General features: G+C 52.1%; 1 protein-coding gene across 2 annotated transcripts; it reads left to right on the top strand.

Annotated features, from left to right (window-relative positions):
- The first annotated feature begins 2,181 nt into the window (after positions 1-2,181).
- Ak1 (adenylate kinase 1) lies at positions 2,182-12,286 on the top strand. Of its 2 annotated transcripts, XM_028757077.1 has the most exons (7): positions 2,182-2,278; positions 5,404-5,441; positions 6,828-6,863; positions 7,189-7,352; positions 8,181-8,297; positions 10,516-10,707; positions 10,861-12,286. In XM_028757077.1, exons 2-7 carry the CDS (start codon positions 5,435-5,437, stop codon positions 10,927-10,929), a joined length of 585 nt encoding a protein of 194 aa, XP_028612910.1. In that variant the 5' UTR covers positions 2,182-2,278; positions 5,404-5,434; the 3' UTR covers positions 10,930-12,286. The 2 variants fall into 2 exon arrangements, with proteins under 2 accessions (XP_028612910.1, XP_028612909.1); XM_028757076.1 differs by lacking the exons at positions 2,182-2,278; positions 5,404-5,441 and adding an exon at positions 6,484-6,601.
- The last annotated feature ends 2,937 nt before the right edge of the window (positions 12,287-15,223 follow it).

Genomic DNA, 15,223 nt, shown 5'->3' with positions numbered 1-15,223 from the left:
TGCTTCCTGCCTCAGCTGGCTACCTAAATTAGGAAGAAGAGGACCGTCCCTGCAAGTTATCCTCTGACCTCAAGTGTGCTATAGCACATGGGAGCCCACACATTCATGCCCCCCCAAATGAATGTAAAAGAGCAAAGAAAAATAGAGAGCCTGTGGATACAGGCTAGGTGAGATAGAGTTTAGCGGGAAGAAGTCTCTGGCTTCATCCTTAGCAGCAAGGAAACTGGGCATGGTTGAGTATCCTTGTGATCCCAGCAACCCAGCAGGCAGGAGGAGCAGAAAAGATGTGTGAGATTAGGTTTCAAGGGAAAAAGGGGAGAGGAAGAGGAAGGAGAGGGGACGAGAAGGGGGAAAGGTATGGAGGGAACATCCGGATCCATCTGGCTCCACTGAGGACACAGCAAGAGAGGTACCCTGAGCCAAGGCATGTCCATGTTAGGGTTCTTTATTTTTTAGATTTTTGTGTATATGAGTGCTTTGCTGTTGTGGATATCTGGGTGCCATGTGTGTGCCTCATGCTGTCAGAAGGCAGATCCCTGGGACATGGAGTTACAGTTATGAGCTTCTATGTGGGTGCTGGGAATCGAACTTGAGTCCTTTTTAAAATCAAGTACTCCTAACCACTGAGTCAGTTTTTTCAGATAGTGTCTCTGGGTAGCCCTGGCTGTCCTGAAACCCTCTGTGTAGACCAGGCTGGCCTGAAATTGATAGCCCCTTGATAGCCAAGGATGCCCTTGAATTTCTGATCCCCATGTCTGTATCCCTCTAGTGCCAGGCTTGCACTGCCTCATCCAGTTTACACTGCGTGAGCCAGGGCTTCCTGTACGCTCAGCACTGCTCTCACCAAGCTCCATCCCTAACCTCACCTGCGTTCACAATAATCTTTGTTCAGGTGAGATTTGACCTGGGCAGGTGTGGATCATGACTCTCACGAAGGTGCCTGCTACCCCAGAAAATGAGGTTTTCTTTCTTACTCAGAGCTTCTCTGACAGAATCAACAGCTCCTGTGCACCCTGCTGTGCCACAGCCCCAGTCCATCCTGTCCCACTGGGATTAAGAACCTTCCTGTATAAATCCTGTTCCCATAGGTGTCACTTGAATGGCTTTCTGATGTAGGAGCTGCTAAGTTTGGATAACATCATCAATCTGCTTTCCCCAAGAGTGGCAATGCACACACCTGCCTAAGTCTTGAGTGGGCCTTTCAGACCAACACAGGAAGGATGTCCCACTGCATCTGCCCCACAGTGGCAGAATTGGGACTAGACCTTGGTATGCAGGCTGCTGTTGCTGTTCAGACACCATCCAAACTGTCTGTGGCTCCCGAACACTTACAAAACAGTTTCCAGTTTCACCCTATCTTGCTGTTTACAGCCATGCTTTGGAAGCCTTATGCGGTCTGATGGTCAAATACAGGCACACGCATGTGTTCTGAGCCTTGCCGGTCCCTCTGCCCTGCTATGCTTTGAGTACCTGTTACCCTATACCACGTCTCCTGTAGAGAGCTCCATCAGCACACGGCTTCCCACACAGGGAGTCTCTGGCCTCTGGGTCTTGCTCTGTGCTTAGGGGTCCCCTGAGCACAGCTCGACTCACTGCTGGCATAGTGCTCCACCTGGGTGCTCACAAATGAGAGTCCTCATACTCTGTAATCTCCCAATTTGGATTCACAGAGCTTTCTGAAAGTTCCTACCTCCATGTTCAACTATGGGGTACTGCCCAGCAGCTTCTTGGGTTCAAGACTGGCTTATCACCTACCTAACCACCAGATATTTAGGGTCCAGGAGTCTTTTCCAACAGTGGAGATGTCTCAGGGTAAGGGTCTCGGAGCCTGAGGCTGTAACCCTGGAACAGCAAAGTTTACACCCTGGTCCACCTCCCTGCTTACTTCCCTCATCTGGTCCCGTTGCCGCCTAAACACTGAGATTTCACACACACAACTTGTCTGAGCACCAGCTTCCTCAGCCATAGAACCCGTGACCGTGGGGAGTACTGTGGGCACAGAGCGCCGGCAGAGACACTGTGTGCAGGTTCAGTCCCTGGGGGTGCCTGGTGGGGACGCTCACTCTTAACTAAGCTTTCCATCAGAGTCCCTGCTTCCTTCTCTCTCCTCCTCCTTTTCCCCCTCCCTCCTCCCTTCTCTCTGCCATCTCGCCAGAGTGCTGGCTCCCAGCATGCCATGCGTGCGCGCTGACAGCCTTATAAATAGTCGCCTTTGCAGGCGGCTGAGAGGACAGGCAGGGCACGCACTGGCCCCAGCGACCACCACACCCTCCCCCAGGTCAGTGTGTGACTGCTCCATTGTCTGCCCGAGTGGAAGCCTCCAAGACGAGTGGGGAGACATCACCTGTGGGAAGGTGGGGGTTGCTGGTGTCAGGCTACCCTTGGGTTCTGTGTGTCTTGAATGTTTGTATCCATGGTTATGAGCAATGTGTGTATTTGCATGTGTGTCCTATCACCTATCAGCTCTGGGTGCATGTGCCCTGTGGCAATGTGTGTGTGCGTGTATTCGTGTATGTCCCTGTCCTCTCAGCTTTTGAGACCCCTTTTGTCCCAGCTGGTATTCCTGGGGCTTCAGTTGCACCCATGCCCTTGGTACATCTGTGCTGGGGCCCTAAGGGATGAGGCAAGGACAGAGGCCAATTTCCTTGTCCCAGAGGACTGGATAGGGGCAGCCTGTGTGTTCCAAGAGTTGTAATGTGTCAAGTGTTGGGAGGACCTGGGGCCCCTGAATGTTGGAGCCCTGCCAGCACCTCCTGTTTGACTCACAGGTCTGCTCAGCTTACCCAGGATGTTTCAGCAGCAGTAAGGCTGGCCAGAGAGGGGACATCAACTGCCCAAGGTCACACAGCTGAGTGTTGGGGTTGTGACTGAAACCTTATCTGATAGCTAGCTTCTGTGAGGACTTTTGCTGAACAAGCATCTGGGACAACCAGGCGTAGTGATTGGGGAAGTTTGTCCCCTGGGGCCTCTGCTCCTTGAAAACCACCTAGAAGACAGTCATATGAGGAGCACTGGGGTCCTGACCTAGGGAACCTTATAAGGCCTGGCCACTTAGCCCTGTAACCTTACTCTGTCTGAGACCCCTGGCCTCCTGGAGGCCTCCTCAGGACCTAAGTTATTTTAGACCAAAGAAGCGGCAGGTGTCTGTGGGCAGAGGGACTTAGGTTACCAGGAGGGGGGTTGGGGCAAGTAGAAGGGTGTGGTCTCCTAGGACATCCTGGTGGCCATCCAGGGCCTGAGACACTCCTCCTCCTCTGGGCAGCTGCCGAAGGACTTGACAGCTCCATGCCTTCTCATGGATGCTCTGTGATCCTAAAGGTTGCAGCTCAGGCCGTGGATCTATTCAAAATGCTCGAAGTCCTTGTCTGGTTTGGGGTGCCAGGCCTGAGCTTGACCCCAATCAGAGTCTGGGGTCAGTCTGCATCCCTCCACAAGCCTCAATTTCCTGCCCAGATGGCAGGCAGGGTAGAATGAGGGTCCTAGGCCAGTGCCATCCCCTGCCAGGCCCAATCAGGGACAGGAACAAGACCCTTGGTTCTAATGAATGTTCTGACACCTTACGCTGCAACTAGAAGTTCAGAGAAAGCACCTGTCAATGTGGGACTGTGGGGTGGAATCTAGGAAGGGGTCCTGAAGGAGGTGACACTTGAGCTGGGGCCTCCAGTAGTACTGGAGAAAGACATCCCCAAGCATTTGGTGTGTAACACTGCAAAGGCCTGGGGGGGCATTAAAGTGGATGAGAAAGAGGGGCCAGACTGCCCTGAACCTGCCAGATAGATTGAGGGGGGTTCATGTTTGATTTAGGTTGAGGGGTTCAGGTTTGACTTAGGCTGAGGGGTTCATGTTTGATTTAGGTTGAGGGGTTCATGTTTGATTTAGGTTGAGGGGTTCAGGTTTGATTTAGAGAGCCAAGAGGGCCACACATGGAAGCCTATGAGCAGGAGGGTCACATGATTGGTGCTTGCCAGGGGAAATACCATTGCTCTGTGTGTGTGTATGTTGTGTGTGTGTTGTGTATGTGTGTGTATGTTGTGTGTGTGTATGTGTGTGTATGTTTTGTGTGTGTGTTGTGTGTGTGTGGTGTCTGTGTGTGGTGTCTGTGTGTATGTTGTGTGTGTATATGTGGTATCTGTGTGTGTGTGTATGTGTGTATGGGGTATGTGTGTATGTATGTGTGTGTATGGTGTGTGTGTGATTCAGAGCTCTTTGGAGGTGGGCTATGGTCTCAGATGAAGAGAAGACGGATGGTTGGGGTACAAGTGTTCAGGGCAGAGATGGGATGGGTTGTTGGGAACACGAATAGGACTGGCTGCACAGTGCGGCTGGGGAGGTCCCTGGGACCTGAAGCCAGAGTGAGAAGAAGCATGTTTCTGGGACACACAGACCAGAGACACAAACTCAGGGCAGAAGGCTGGTGGTCTTAGGATGGTGGGACAGGTGGGGTTGAGGACATAGTTTTGAAGAGGCTGGAGAGTGGGTGGTTATGAAGAAAGGATGGGAAGCTGGGCCTGTGAGTGAAATTTCCCCAGGGGATGAGTGGTAGGGCCACATGTGAGGGGACTTGGGCCTGCTTAGGCTGGAGCCAGGGACAACCTTGCATTAAAACCTGAAAGAGGCTAGAGGACTAGAGAGGCAGCAGCTAGAACACTGGCTGCTTCTTCCAAAGGACCTGGGTTCTTTGATCCACATGGTGGCTTGCAACCACCTGTAACTCCAGTTCCAAGGGACTCCACACCTCTTTCTGGCCTCTTGGTGGACTGTAGTCACGTGGTACGCTTACAAGCGTGCAGGCAAACAATCATACATGTAAAATTAAAAACAACAAAACCAAACCACGCAGGGCCAGGGGAGGAGGCTGAGGCAGTAGGAGGGCCAAAAGTTAGTGTGATGCTAGCCTGGGCTACAGAGAACAAGCCCTGTCTCAAACAGAACAAAACAAACCTTACAGGATTGAGTCCCAGGAGTGTTCTGCCACCTGTCCTGTCCCCAGGCAAGGAGACTCCTGCCAGCATCCTGGCCCTGGGGAGTTTTGTCAAGGCACCTGGCAGACACTACACACACACACACACACACACACACACACACACACACACACACACACACACACTAGGGACTCTCTGAGAGATTCCATGCAGTTGTTCACTCCCCTCTTTGACTTCTACCCAGGCATTTCCAGCAGACCAAGGTGCACACTGGAGTAGGGGACAGAGGCAATAGAAGCCAGCAGGAAGGTGACTTTTCCAAGGTCATTCTGCCTCCTGGGTATCTCTCTATGCTCTTGGCCTCTCAGTTTGGAAATTGCAGGAAGGAGCCCAGCACTTACTGCTGTGGGTGGGGCTGAGTGGAGGCTGAGTCAGGGGTGGGAGGAGAACCCCTCACCTCTGCCTGTGCCTTGTCTTGCAGAGTGCTGACCTAGCTAACAGACCTCAGCAGGATGGAAGGTATGTGGTCCCCTCCTGGCCTTGGAGTACCTATGTGTTAAGGGGTGGGCTCACAGATTGTCTGAGAGGTTTGGAGGAGTCCCCAGGCTTCCTCCTCCTGCCTGTTAGGATACCCTTGGATTCTAATCTTAGAAGCAACAAGGCCTGCCTGAGGCCTGTAGGATCTCAGAGCTCACCTATGCTGATATTTATAGCCATGCCTTTTCTGGGGATGGAGAGTACTGGGGAGGGGGACATGCTAGGCAGCATTTCCAGCTAACTGACAAGCAGTGTGGAGTTGGGGTGAGGGGTTGATTGGAGCAGTGGGCAGGCCTTATGTCTGGCCCTTGCTGGGACTCAGTGCCCCTGTAAGCCAGCGGGGTGGACCCTAAAGTCTTGTCTTCCTGACTTCTATGCTCTGGGATGTGGGCAGAGTGCCTAGAATGGGTGGGCCGGGGCTTCTGGCACCGCCATTCTCTGGCACTGGGCCTCTGCCTGGGTGGCTCTTTAAAGAGCCTGACAGACGCTGTTAGCGCCTCAACTTGCTGGTCAAGGATCTACCCCTTGGAGGCCACACTCAGCCTTAGGCACCCCCCCCAACCCCCAGTTCCTCAGGGCTCTAGACCCATAGAAGCTCTCAAGCCCACCTCCTCCTAGGAAGCTCCCCACCTCCTCCTGGGAAGGCTGCACCATGCTGAGGTCCTTGCTCAGCACTCTAAGGGAGGAACCTCAGGAGAAAGCCCAGGGCTCTATTTTGGGTTCAGGTGTTCCCTTGGGTAACCCCTCCCTTCCTAGGCCTCCGTTTCCCTGCTCCCTTCTTTTAGCATCAGGTATGGGGCACAGGGCCTCACTCCCACTAGCTAGGCCTGCATTCACTGGGCCACATAGCTTCTCCACAGCAGGCCACCAGGGCTGTGGGTCCTAGGGAGGCAGTTTGGAAAGTCTCCTTAACTCCCTGTCTGAGTAAGAGTTCCATTTGCCCACAGCAGCCCTTCTCCTTGGCAACCATCTCTATGGCAACAGGTTGTGGTTGCCAGCTCCACATTTGTACTGCTGGGCCAGGGCAGCCATGACAGGGCCAAAGCCAAAGAGAGAGGAGAGGTGACAGCAGGAACAGGATAGGATCATGGGCTGCTGTTTGTCTAGTGAACCCCATGAGGAGGGAGGCAGAAAGACTGGAGGTGACCAACACTGGGGTTCAGCCCTTCCCCGACCCAAGGCACCACAGGGTTGCCATCTCTGTCCCTTAACCTCTGAATCCTTAGCTGAGTTCTTGGCCTTTGTCTGGGCCTGTCCGGAACATCCAGTGTCTGTCCCAGCTCACTCAGCCCAAGTCCGGCTCACACATGGGCCTCTGCCTGCTTGTTTAGCCAGTGACTGACTCCTGCTCCCCTGTTCTCTCCACAGAGAAACTGAAGAAGGCCAAGATCATCTTTGTGGTGGGTAAGTTGTAGACAGACACATGGTGAGTAAGCAGGGAGGGTCTGAGCAGGCACTGTAGGATTTTTGTTTTGTTTTGTGTTTTGTTTTGTGACAAGATCTTTCTACATAGTTCTGGCTGTCCTGAAACTCACTGTGTAGACCAGGCTGGCCTCAAACTCACAGAGCTCCCCCTGCCTCTGCCTCCTGAGTGCTGGGATTAAAGGCAAGTGAGACTCTTCCTTGAACTCTATTCTCTCACTGAGGACCCTAGTGGTATCCTGCCTGAGGCTGTGTTTTTTTTTTTTGTGGGGGGGAGCAGGGTTTCTGAATGCATGGGTGCTTGCAGGTGGGCCTGGCTCAGGTAAAGGCACCCAGTGTGAGAAGATTGTGCAGAAATATGGATACACCCACCTCTCTACTGGGGACCTGCTACGGGCAGAAGTCAGCTCTGGATCTGAGAGGGGCAAGATGCTATCTTCCATCATGGAGAAGGGGGAGCTGGTGCCACTGGTAAGTGGGACTTGTCAGGGACTGGTCTGACCCTGAGCCCCAAGGGTCAGCCAGCAAAGCCTGTAACACCCTGCCAAGGGTGACTATGGCTCTCTCTAGCTCTGAAACCTGCTCTGCTCCCCCATTGTCCTTGGCCAGAAGTTGTTTCCAGCGATTACTAAGACCCTGTTGGACGCAGCCCTGCCTCCCATTCTCCATCCCCTAGTGTCTTGGACTTTCTGTCTCAACCATGTTCCTTTACAGCTGGAGTGATCTTCCCCGTAGGCACTCAGACTTCCTGACTCCACAGCCTTAAGCTCAGAGCCCCTAGCTTTACACTGGGGTGGTCCCCTTCAGTTACTTTATTTATTTGTTTGTTGGGAGAGGTGTGCGTGTTCCCATGGCACCAACATGTCCGTCAGAGGAAACTTGAAGGAATTGGTTCTCTACTTCCACTATGTGGGTCCTGGAGGTCAAACTCTGGTTATCAGGCTTGGTGGCAAATGCCACTCGCTGAGCCGTCCTGCTGACCCATTTGTCCCCTTCTTTACCATATTTTACCCCTACATTTTATGTCATGCTTGGAATCATAAGCCCATTGTATCTCAGTCTGTCCCCTCACCAAGACCCTGGCTTGGCGAGGATGGGGACAGTGGAAGCCAGTAGGAGCTTTGTGCCCAGGCCCAGGACCTTTTCAGGCTGGAAGGGGGTTCACTGAAGCCCCAGCCTGGAGAGGGGCTTGCTGGGACTCACATGCTCTGGGAAAGAGGGCAAGCTTGGGTGGGACAGCACAAGCCAAGGTCTAGAGGTCGGGGAGAGAAGGCTCAAGGCTCCTTTGCTGGACAACAGGAGACGGTGCTAGACATGCTCCGGGATGCTATGTTAGCCAAAGTGGACTCTTCCAATGGCTTCCTGATCGACGGCTACCCGAGGGAGGTGAAACAGGGAGAAGAGTTTGAACAGAAGGTAAGACCCTTGACCGGCTGTTGACTAGGGGCTGGGATGCAGCCAAGAGGGAGGGTGATGGAGGCAGAGTCTACAGTGTGCAGGTGGGAAGGCCACACGGGACCAGCCATAACCACCTCAAAGAAAGGTGTGAGGCTTTGAAAGACTTCATCCTGTGGCACTTGTCCCCACGTGTCCACAGGCAGACATTTGCCTGCGTGATCCACACCTACACAAGCAATAGGCAGTGTAGGATGCACACGTGCATAGGTCCGCTGCATACATGTGTGTGCACCTGGAGGAAGCTCACACTACAGGGGTGCGTGCGTGTGAACACACATGCTGGTACATACATATGTGCACACATGTACACCATAGAAGGCCACACAGGGGACTGTGGACCTAAAGGTGCTGAGGAGGAAGAGGTAGTAGTTGAGGAGAATAGGCTGACTGGTATCCAGGTGGGCTAGAGATGGGGTACCTCCAGCTTCACTCTGCTCACCTCTGTGCATCTCAGTCTAAGCAGGAGACTGTATGTCACAACCTCTAAGTGAAATACCTCAAGAAAATGTTTGTGTTGCTCTGAGCCTCAGTATGCTAATCTGTAAAATGGGAGTCGATCTATCTTCCTTTAGGCACAACCCTGAGGCACATATTGGTTTTCCCCATTTCCCTAGCTGTGTGAGGTCACCTGCAACCCTCAGGGCCACATCCAGCAAATAAAAGTGCCTAACAGTCCTGTACTAGCTATTACGGAGCTTCCAGACTGCGCTCAGGGCTTGGGGACAGCCTCTGGGAGTCCAAGTAGCTGAAGTTCTCAGATCTTGACACTAGGGGGAGCCAGAACTGCACTGAAGGAATAGGGACAGGCCTGGAAGTGACATGTCCTACTGACTAAAATCTCCAGAGCTTCCTTTGGGTGGGCAGTATCCCACTCCAGAGGAGGGGCCCACTCCTCTGGTTAGATGCCCATTTCCATTCTGAGAAACTGAGGCTCCAGCCAGAGATGCATTGCCCAGAGACAAGCCCCACTTCCTCCACCCGAAGTGTGGATGCCGAGTCTGCTGTGTTTGGCCCAGGGACTCAGAGGACCTTGGCAGCCGATGGCTAATGGACAGGTAGCAGCAACCTTGGTCTGGCCTTTGCCGCTCTAAACTGGTAAACTGTCCAAGGTCACCAGATGGTGGATCTCTCCTGCCTGTAGGCAGCCAGTGCTGTCCCACTGAATCCACAACCACCCAGGAGACAGACACCAGACTCAGAGGGCTCAGTAGCCTACCCTAGGTTACACAGTTGGACAGAGGCAGGAGAGGATCTGTGAGTGACAAGCTGATGTGATGTCAGGCCCCTGGGACTGACTCAGCTGGGGTCTAAAGAAAAGAGGCCCCAAGGCTGTTAGACCTCCTGGCCAAGGCCCTGCCCAAGGCTGCCTTTCCTTCTCTCTGGTCTAGGAAGACCCAGAGTTCTCCTTCCCTCACAAGCCAGCCTAGACCAGGCCAGGCTTAGGGATCTGTTGGTGACCTAGATAGGCTCCCTGATCTGAGGGGTTGTGTAGCCAGACAAGGGAAACATTGCCTGCGTCAGTGCAAGGCCCAGCCAGGCCCTATTCCTTTACACCTCTCCAGGCCATCTTTGTGACGTGTGGCTTATGACAGTGACCGTCATTTAGATTTCTGTACAGTCCTCACCTTGTCCCTCCTCTGATTCCTTTGTCAGTCAAATCCTACTCAGCCCTCAGCTCCCATCCTGGCTGAGGGAAGGGGGAGGTAGCTAAGTAAATACCTAGAGGCTGTCGAGGGGACACTGAGGGACCAGGAATAGTGGAGGTCACATTTGAGAAGATCATCTGGAAGAAGTGAGATTCTAGCTGAGGCTCAGTCGGTCTCAGTTGTGGGAAAGGGTAACAGGGGACCTGTGCTAGCCTGGCGTGGGAGGGAGACAGATAAGCATAGGTCAGCATGGCTGAAGGAAGGAGGGACAGGGTGGGGATCAGGAGAGCAGCTGGGGGTAGGGTGGCCAAGGACATGACACACAAATGCTGTAGATCTGGTAAGGACTTTGGCTTTCTCTTGAAGGTTCTAGGAAGCTGTGGAAGAGGTTTGAACTGAGTAGCAGGAGTTACTTTAGGAAGGCCCTCTGGTTGCCTGGGTAAGGGACTGTCATTCTGAGCAGGTCTCATGTAAGGCTTGAAGATGGAGGCAGGGATGGGTCTCAGTGATCCGATGTCCACCCTACACAGATTGGACAGCCCGCAATGCTACTGTATGTGGATGCAGGCGCCGAGACCATGACCCAACGACTCCTGAAGCGAGGGGAAACCAGTGGCCGCGTGGACGACAATGAGGAGACCATCAAGAAGAGGCTGGAGACTTATTACAATGCCACAGAGCCTGTCATCTCCTTCTACGACAAGCGTGGCATTGTGCGCAAGGTGGGGAACACCTCTCTTTTCCCGCTGCAGCTCACAGAGGGCCTTAGGCCAGCCCTCTCCCTCTGCCTCAGTTTCTCTCTTCCCCTTAGTTCATTGAGTGAGGGTGTGTAGATCCTGCCTGGTGTCTCTGCCCTCATGGTCCTATCCCCACAGGTCAATGCTGAAGGCACAGTGGACACTGTCTTCTCTGAGGTCTGCACCTATCTCGACTCCCTGAAGTAACTGGAGCCCTTGGCCAGCTCCCAGCCCGCCCCACCCTTATCCCCTGACCCTAGGCAGCCTGGCTCAAGCCCAGCACCTCCACCCTGCTGGGCTGTGCACAGACACAGGAAGCCATGTTATCCTGTCCCATGGACACTAAAGAAATTGCCAAGGACGTTTAGGATTGCTCCCTTTACTTTGCTTCCAACTGAGGTGATTCATGCTGCCACAGCCAGAGGCTCCAGCACAGCCAGCCTATTCTTTCCTGTGCCTCAGCCCAGCTGTCCTGCTCCCTCTGGCTCTGCTGAGATCCTAGGCTCTTCCTTAGCCAGGCTGTGTCAAACCTAGGGCCCTTGGGTTGATAGGCTGCTCCTGGGGTCTGGGTCCTCTGTTTCTCATAACCTTGTGGTATGGCTTTTTTCCTGAGCATCTCTCTGGAGTGAGTTTTCTTCTTTTTTCTTTTTTTTTCCTTCCTTCCTTTTTTTCTTCTTTTTTCTTTCTTTCTTTTTCTTTTTTTTTTTAGACAGTCTCATGTGACTTAAGCTGGCCTCAAACCTGTTATGTAACTTAGGACATCCTTGATCCTCCTGCCTCCACTTGTCTTCCTGTGTGCTGAGATTACAGGTGTATACCTCCACCACTCCTGGTTTTTGGGGTGCTGGGGATCAAGCCCATGGCCCTGTGTATACTAAGCCAGCACTTTATAGATTGAGCTACATCCACAGGCCGAGCGAGTTTTCTATGCCTGACTAGGGTCTGGGCTGCAATGAGCAAAGGCCCACAGGCCACCGGCTGGGGTCACGTGGCCACTGGGTATCAAGGAGCTGTCCAATGGGCACTGTCTCATAGTGCTGTGAGAAGCTGAGGTCAGGAGTGGTCTTTCTGAGGAAGAGACTTGAAGGCTCCCTTGGTAAGGCCCTGCCAGGCCTTGCCATCCTTCGGCTGGTTTTAAAACTTGTTCTGTCATGTTATATCCCAACCCTTATCCTTGGCATTAAAACAAGAACATATAGTTAAGGAGTGTGAGCTGCCATAGACATGGATGTGTGATCAAGCACCAGGCCTGGAACCCGAGGGGACACCCAGGGACCCCCAGAAGAGCTAGCACCTCTCTTCTGCTCTTCATTTTTTGATCTCGATACACAGAAGGCTCTGCTGGTACACAACTGTCCTTGGGCCCTGTCCCCATCCCTAGTGACTTCCTCTGTAAGCCCAGATAGCCTGTAAGCCAGCAGACATGGCTGTCCCAGGGACTCCTGCCCCTGGGGGTGACGGTGCTCACTCCTTTCTGTTTACTGTCAGTGGGGCCACCTTTCCTTCTGCATTGCCTATTTAAGCTGTCCTTTAAAATAAATAAATAAATGTATTTCAGTTATAAGAGGTGAGTGTCTTGAAAGACCTTGAAACAAATGGATGTTCAGAGGAAGAAGGCATGTATCACCAGGCACAGCCTTCTGCTTGACCAGGGTTTGGGTGAATTCTCTACACCTATGCCTCTGTCCCCCATGTTGACTTCAAGAAAGCAGAAGGCTCTGGAGCCCTACACCACTCTGTGACAGCTCCCCTCCAATGCTGTGTGGGTGTGTGTACACACATAGACACACATGAGTGCACATATGCACACTCCATGCTATAATTGTAACTGGATATATGCGTTCACACAGACTCCCACTCACAGCCCTGCTGAACTTGGATCTCTTAAGGCCAGCATAAGAGTGGACAGAAAGCCGGGCAGTGGTGGTGCACACCTTTAATCCTAGCAGTTGGGAGGCAGATGCAGGCGGATTTCTGAGTTCGAGGCCAGCCTGGTCTACAGAGTAAGTTCCAGGACAGCCAGAAGAAACCCTGTCTCGAAAAACCAAAAAAAAAAAAAAAAGATAAAGAGTGGACAGAAAATGTACAGGAGAAGAGAAAGCTGGAGGAAAAGGCCTGAAAAATCCCTATTATCTTAATGTGTTAATTACAGCTCAATTAATTCAAGTAGGCCTGAGTTTATGAAGACCTGGCTGATCAAAGCAGAAAATTCTACAATATCAGATCACTTTGTCCATTAGATCACCCCTGAACATACCCAGAGATCGGTAAACCTAAATCCCTTATGGGATACTGTAGGAGCTTATAGCAAGCGCTTGCCTGTGGGCCTACATAGGGATGTAGAGACGGGGATCTTACAGGTAAGTGGAGGCCAGCCTGGGTCATAATGTAAGAACTGATGCAAAAAGAAAGACAAGAAAAGGGAGGCCAGCTGGTTTACATGTCCAATTCTAGGCCAGCCAAAAAACAAAAGATCTGGTTGTGCCAGCTCACACCTGCAATCCCAATACTCAGGATGCAGAAACGGGAAGACCATTGAAAATTCAAAGCAGCCAGGTGAGCCTAAGGATCTCTAAGCAACCTACACAACAGAGACTCTCAAGATCTACTCCCTATTAAAATAAGGAAGAGAAAAACAGAAACAAAAACAAAAAGCAGAACAACAAAAACCCAAACTAGAACCCTCACACACCTCCCAGTATACTCTACATGGTTTCTAGATGACTGGTAATCCATAAGAGAAGAGACAGTATGTACCTCATTACTGCAAGACACGACAGTCATTAACATGTAGCTGTGGGAACCCTTGCTTGTTCTAAGACAAAGTCTCATTACGTAGACCTGACTGGCCTGGAACTTGCTATGCAGAACAGACTGGCCTCAAACTCACAAGCGATCCTCCTGTCTCTGCCTCTGGAATCCAGGGATTAAAGATCTGTGCCACCATGCCCTGCCAAAAGGCCACTCATTTGAGATGAGGCTTGCTGTGTTGTCAAGGTTGATCTTGAACTCCTAGCTCCAACCTCCTCTTTGTCCCAAGCTCTGAAATTAATTCCCAGCAAGTGCCAACACACACACACGCGCGCACACACACACACACACACACACCTCCAGGAGTTGAGCCACCAAAGACACTTCACTTCAGTCCTAAAGGATGACTTGAAGATGACTTGGAGCAATCAGGACATTCTCCTGAACACCCATAGCCATTGTGACCACAGCGGGACCCTCACTGTTAACCCAGCCAGTACAAGGTCCTTGTATGGTTCCCCTTTTCTTCCCAAGTTTCCTCAAGGCTGATTGGCTGAAGCCAGACTATGATGCAGGACTACACTCTGAATTTGACTCTGCAGGACCTCATGCTTACACTAGGCAGGTATGCTGCACTGAGTTCCGGATGTCTGAGGCAGACCCCTCTGCGCTGAGGACTACTCTGCCTCTCATTTTGCATGGTTCTGTGATAGGACAACTCTCCCGATGAAGTTCCTCCTTCCAAGTCCTCCTCTGGCTTCTCCTGGAGTCAAAGCTTCCTTTCACACTGCTGTTCCTGCATCCTCGGGGCTAGCTAGGAAGAATGTAAGGGCTCAAAGTTGAGCCTTAAGAGCCAGAGTCCTTGTAGGCGGGGCCTGTGGGAGGGTTTACAGCCAGGCAAGAAGGTCTGACCTGCAGCCAACCAGTTTTTCCAGAACACAGGAATCCTGGAGGAGCTTGGGGAAAGCCGATTGGCCAGGCATCATGATACATACTTGTAAACCCACATACCCTTGGGAGGCTGAGACAGGAGGGCATCATGATCGCAAGATCAGTCAGGGCTACAAGAAGAAACGCCAGATCTAGGGCCTGGAAAGATGGCTCAGTGGCTAAGGGAACTTGCTGCTCTTCTAGAGGACCAAAGTTCTATTTCGGGGACCCATGTGGCAATGAGGGGATAAGGGTTCACAATTGCCTATAACTACAGCTCCAGGGGACCCCAAACCTTTCTGAATTTCAAGAACACCCACATTCATGTACATAAACACATGTATACAAAAATAAATGGTTTTGAATCAGGTCCAGGGCTGGGGCTACAGCTCAGTGGGTCGAATGTTTGTCTAGCACACAGAAAGTTCTGGGTTTGATCCACAGTGCTGTATAAACTAGACTTGGTGGCACACACCTGTCATTGTAGCATTTGAGCTCGGAATCAGGAGGGCCAGAATTTTAAGGTCCTCAGCTCCTGTAACAAGTTTGAGGCCAGCATGGGCTACAGGAGATCTTGCCTCAAAAAACTACTTAAACAAACAGGCCAGGTGCAGTGATGGCTTCCAGGCAGCTGGCCGCCAAGTCACACTGCAGTCAGCTCAGGAAAACCAACTCTGCTCTTCAATGGGAGAAGCAGAGGTCAGAGGAAGGCTGTAGTCTGCTGGTGGGGAGCAGGGTCTTCTCTGGCGTCACTGCTAGAATAATGTGGGTGTGGTGGGCATCAGAAGGTCACCAATGCTGTCATTGTCTCCTGGTCTCT

This window comes from Grammomys surdaster, unplaced genomic scaffold (genome assembly GCF_004785775.1).
Source record: "Grammomys surdaster isolate TR1022 unplaced genomic scaffold, NIH_TR_1.0 126133, whole genome shotgun sequence".
Lineage (NCBI taxonomy): Eukaryota > Metazoa > Chordata > Mammalia > Rodentia > Muridae > Grammomys > Grammomys surdaster.
This window is presented reverse-complemented; position numbering and strand designations above follow the sequence as displayed.

Bases quoted from the DNA above. Each gene is read 5' to 3' on its own strand.
- Ak1 (XM_028757076.1), top strand. From the start codon at position 6,547: ATGGGCTGCTGTTTGTCTAGTGAACCCCATGAGGAGGGAGGCAGAAAG. The intron at 7,353-8,180 runs GTAAGTGGGACT...GCTGGACAACAG, and splicing joins AGGGGGAGCTGGTGCCACTG to GAGACGGTGCTAGACATGCT. The intron at 10,708-10,860 runs GTGGGGAACACC...CTATCCCCACAG, and splicing joins AGCGTGGCATTGTGCGCAAG to GTCAATGCTGAAGGCACAGT.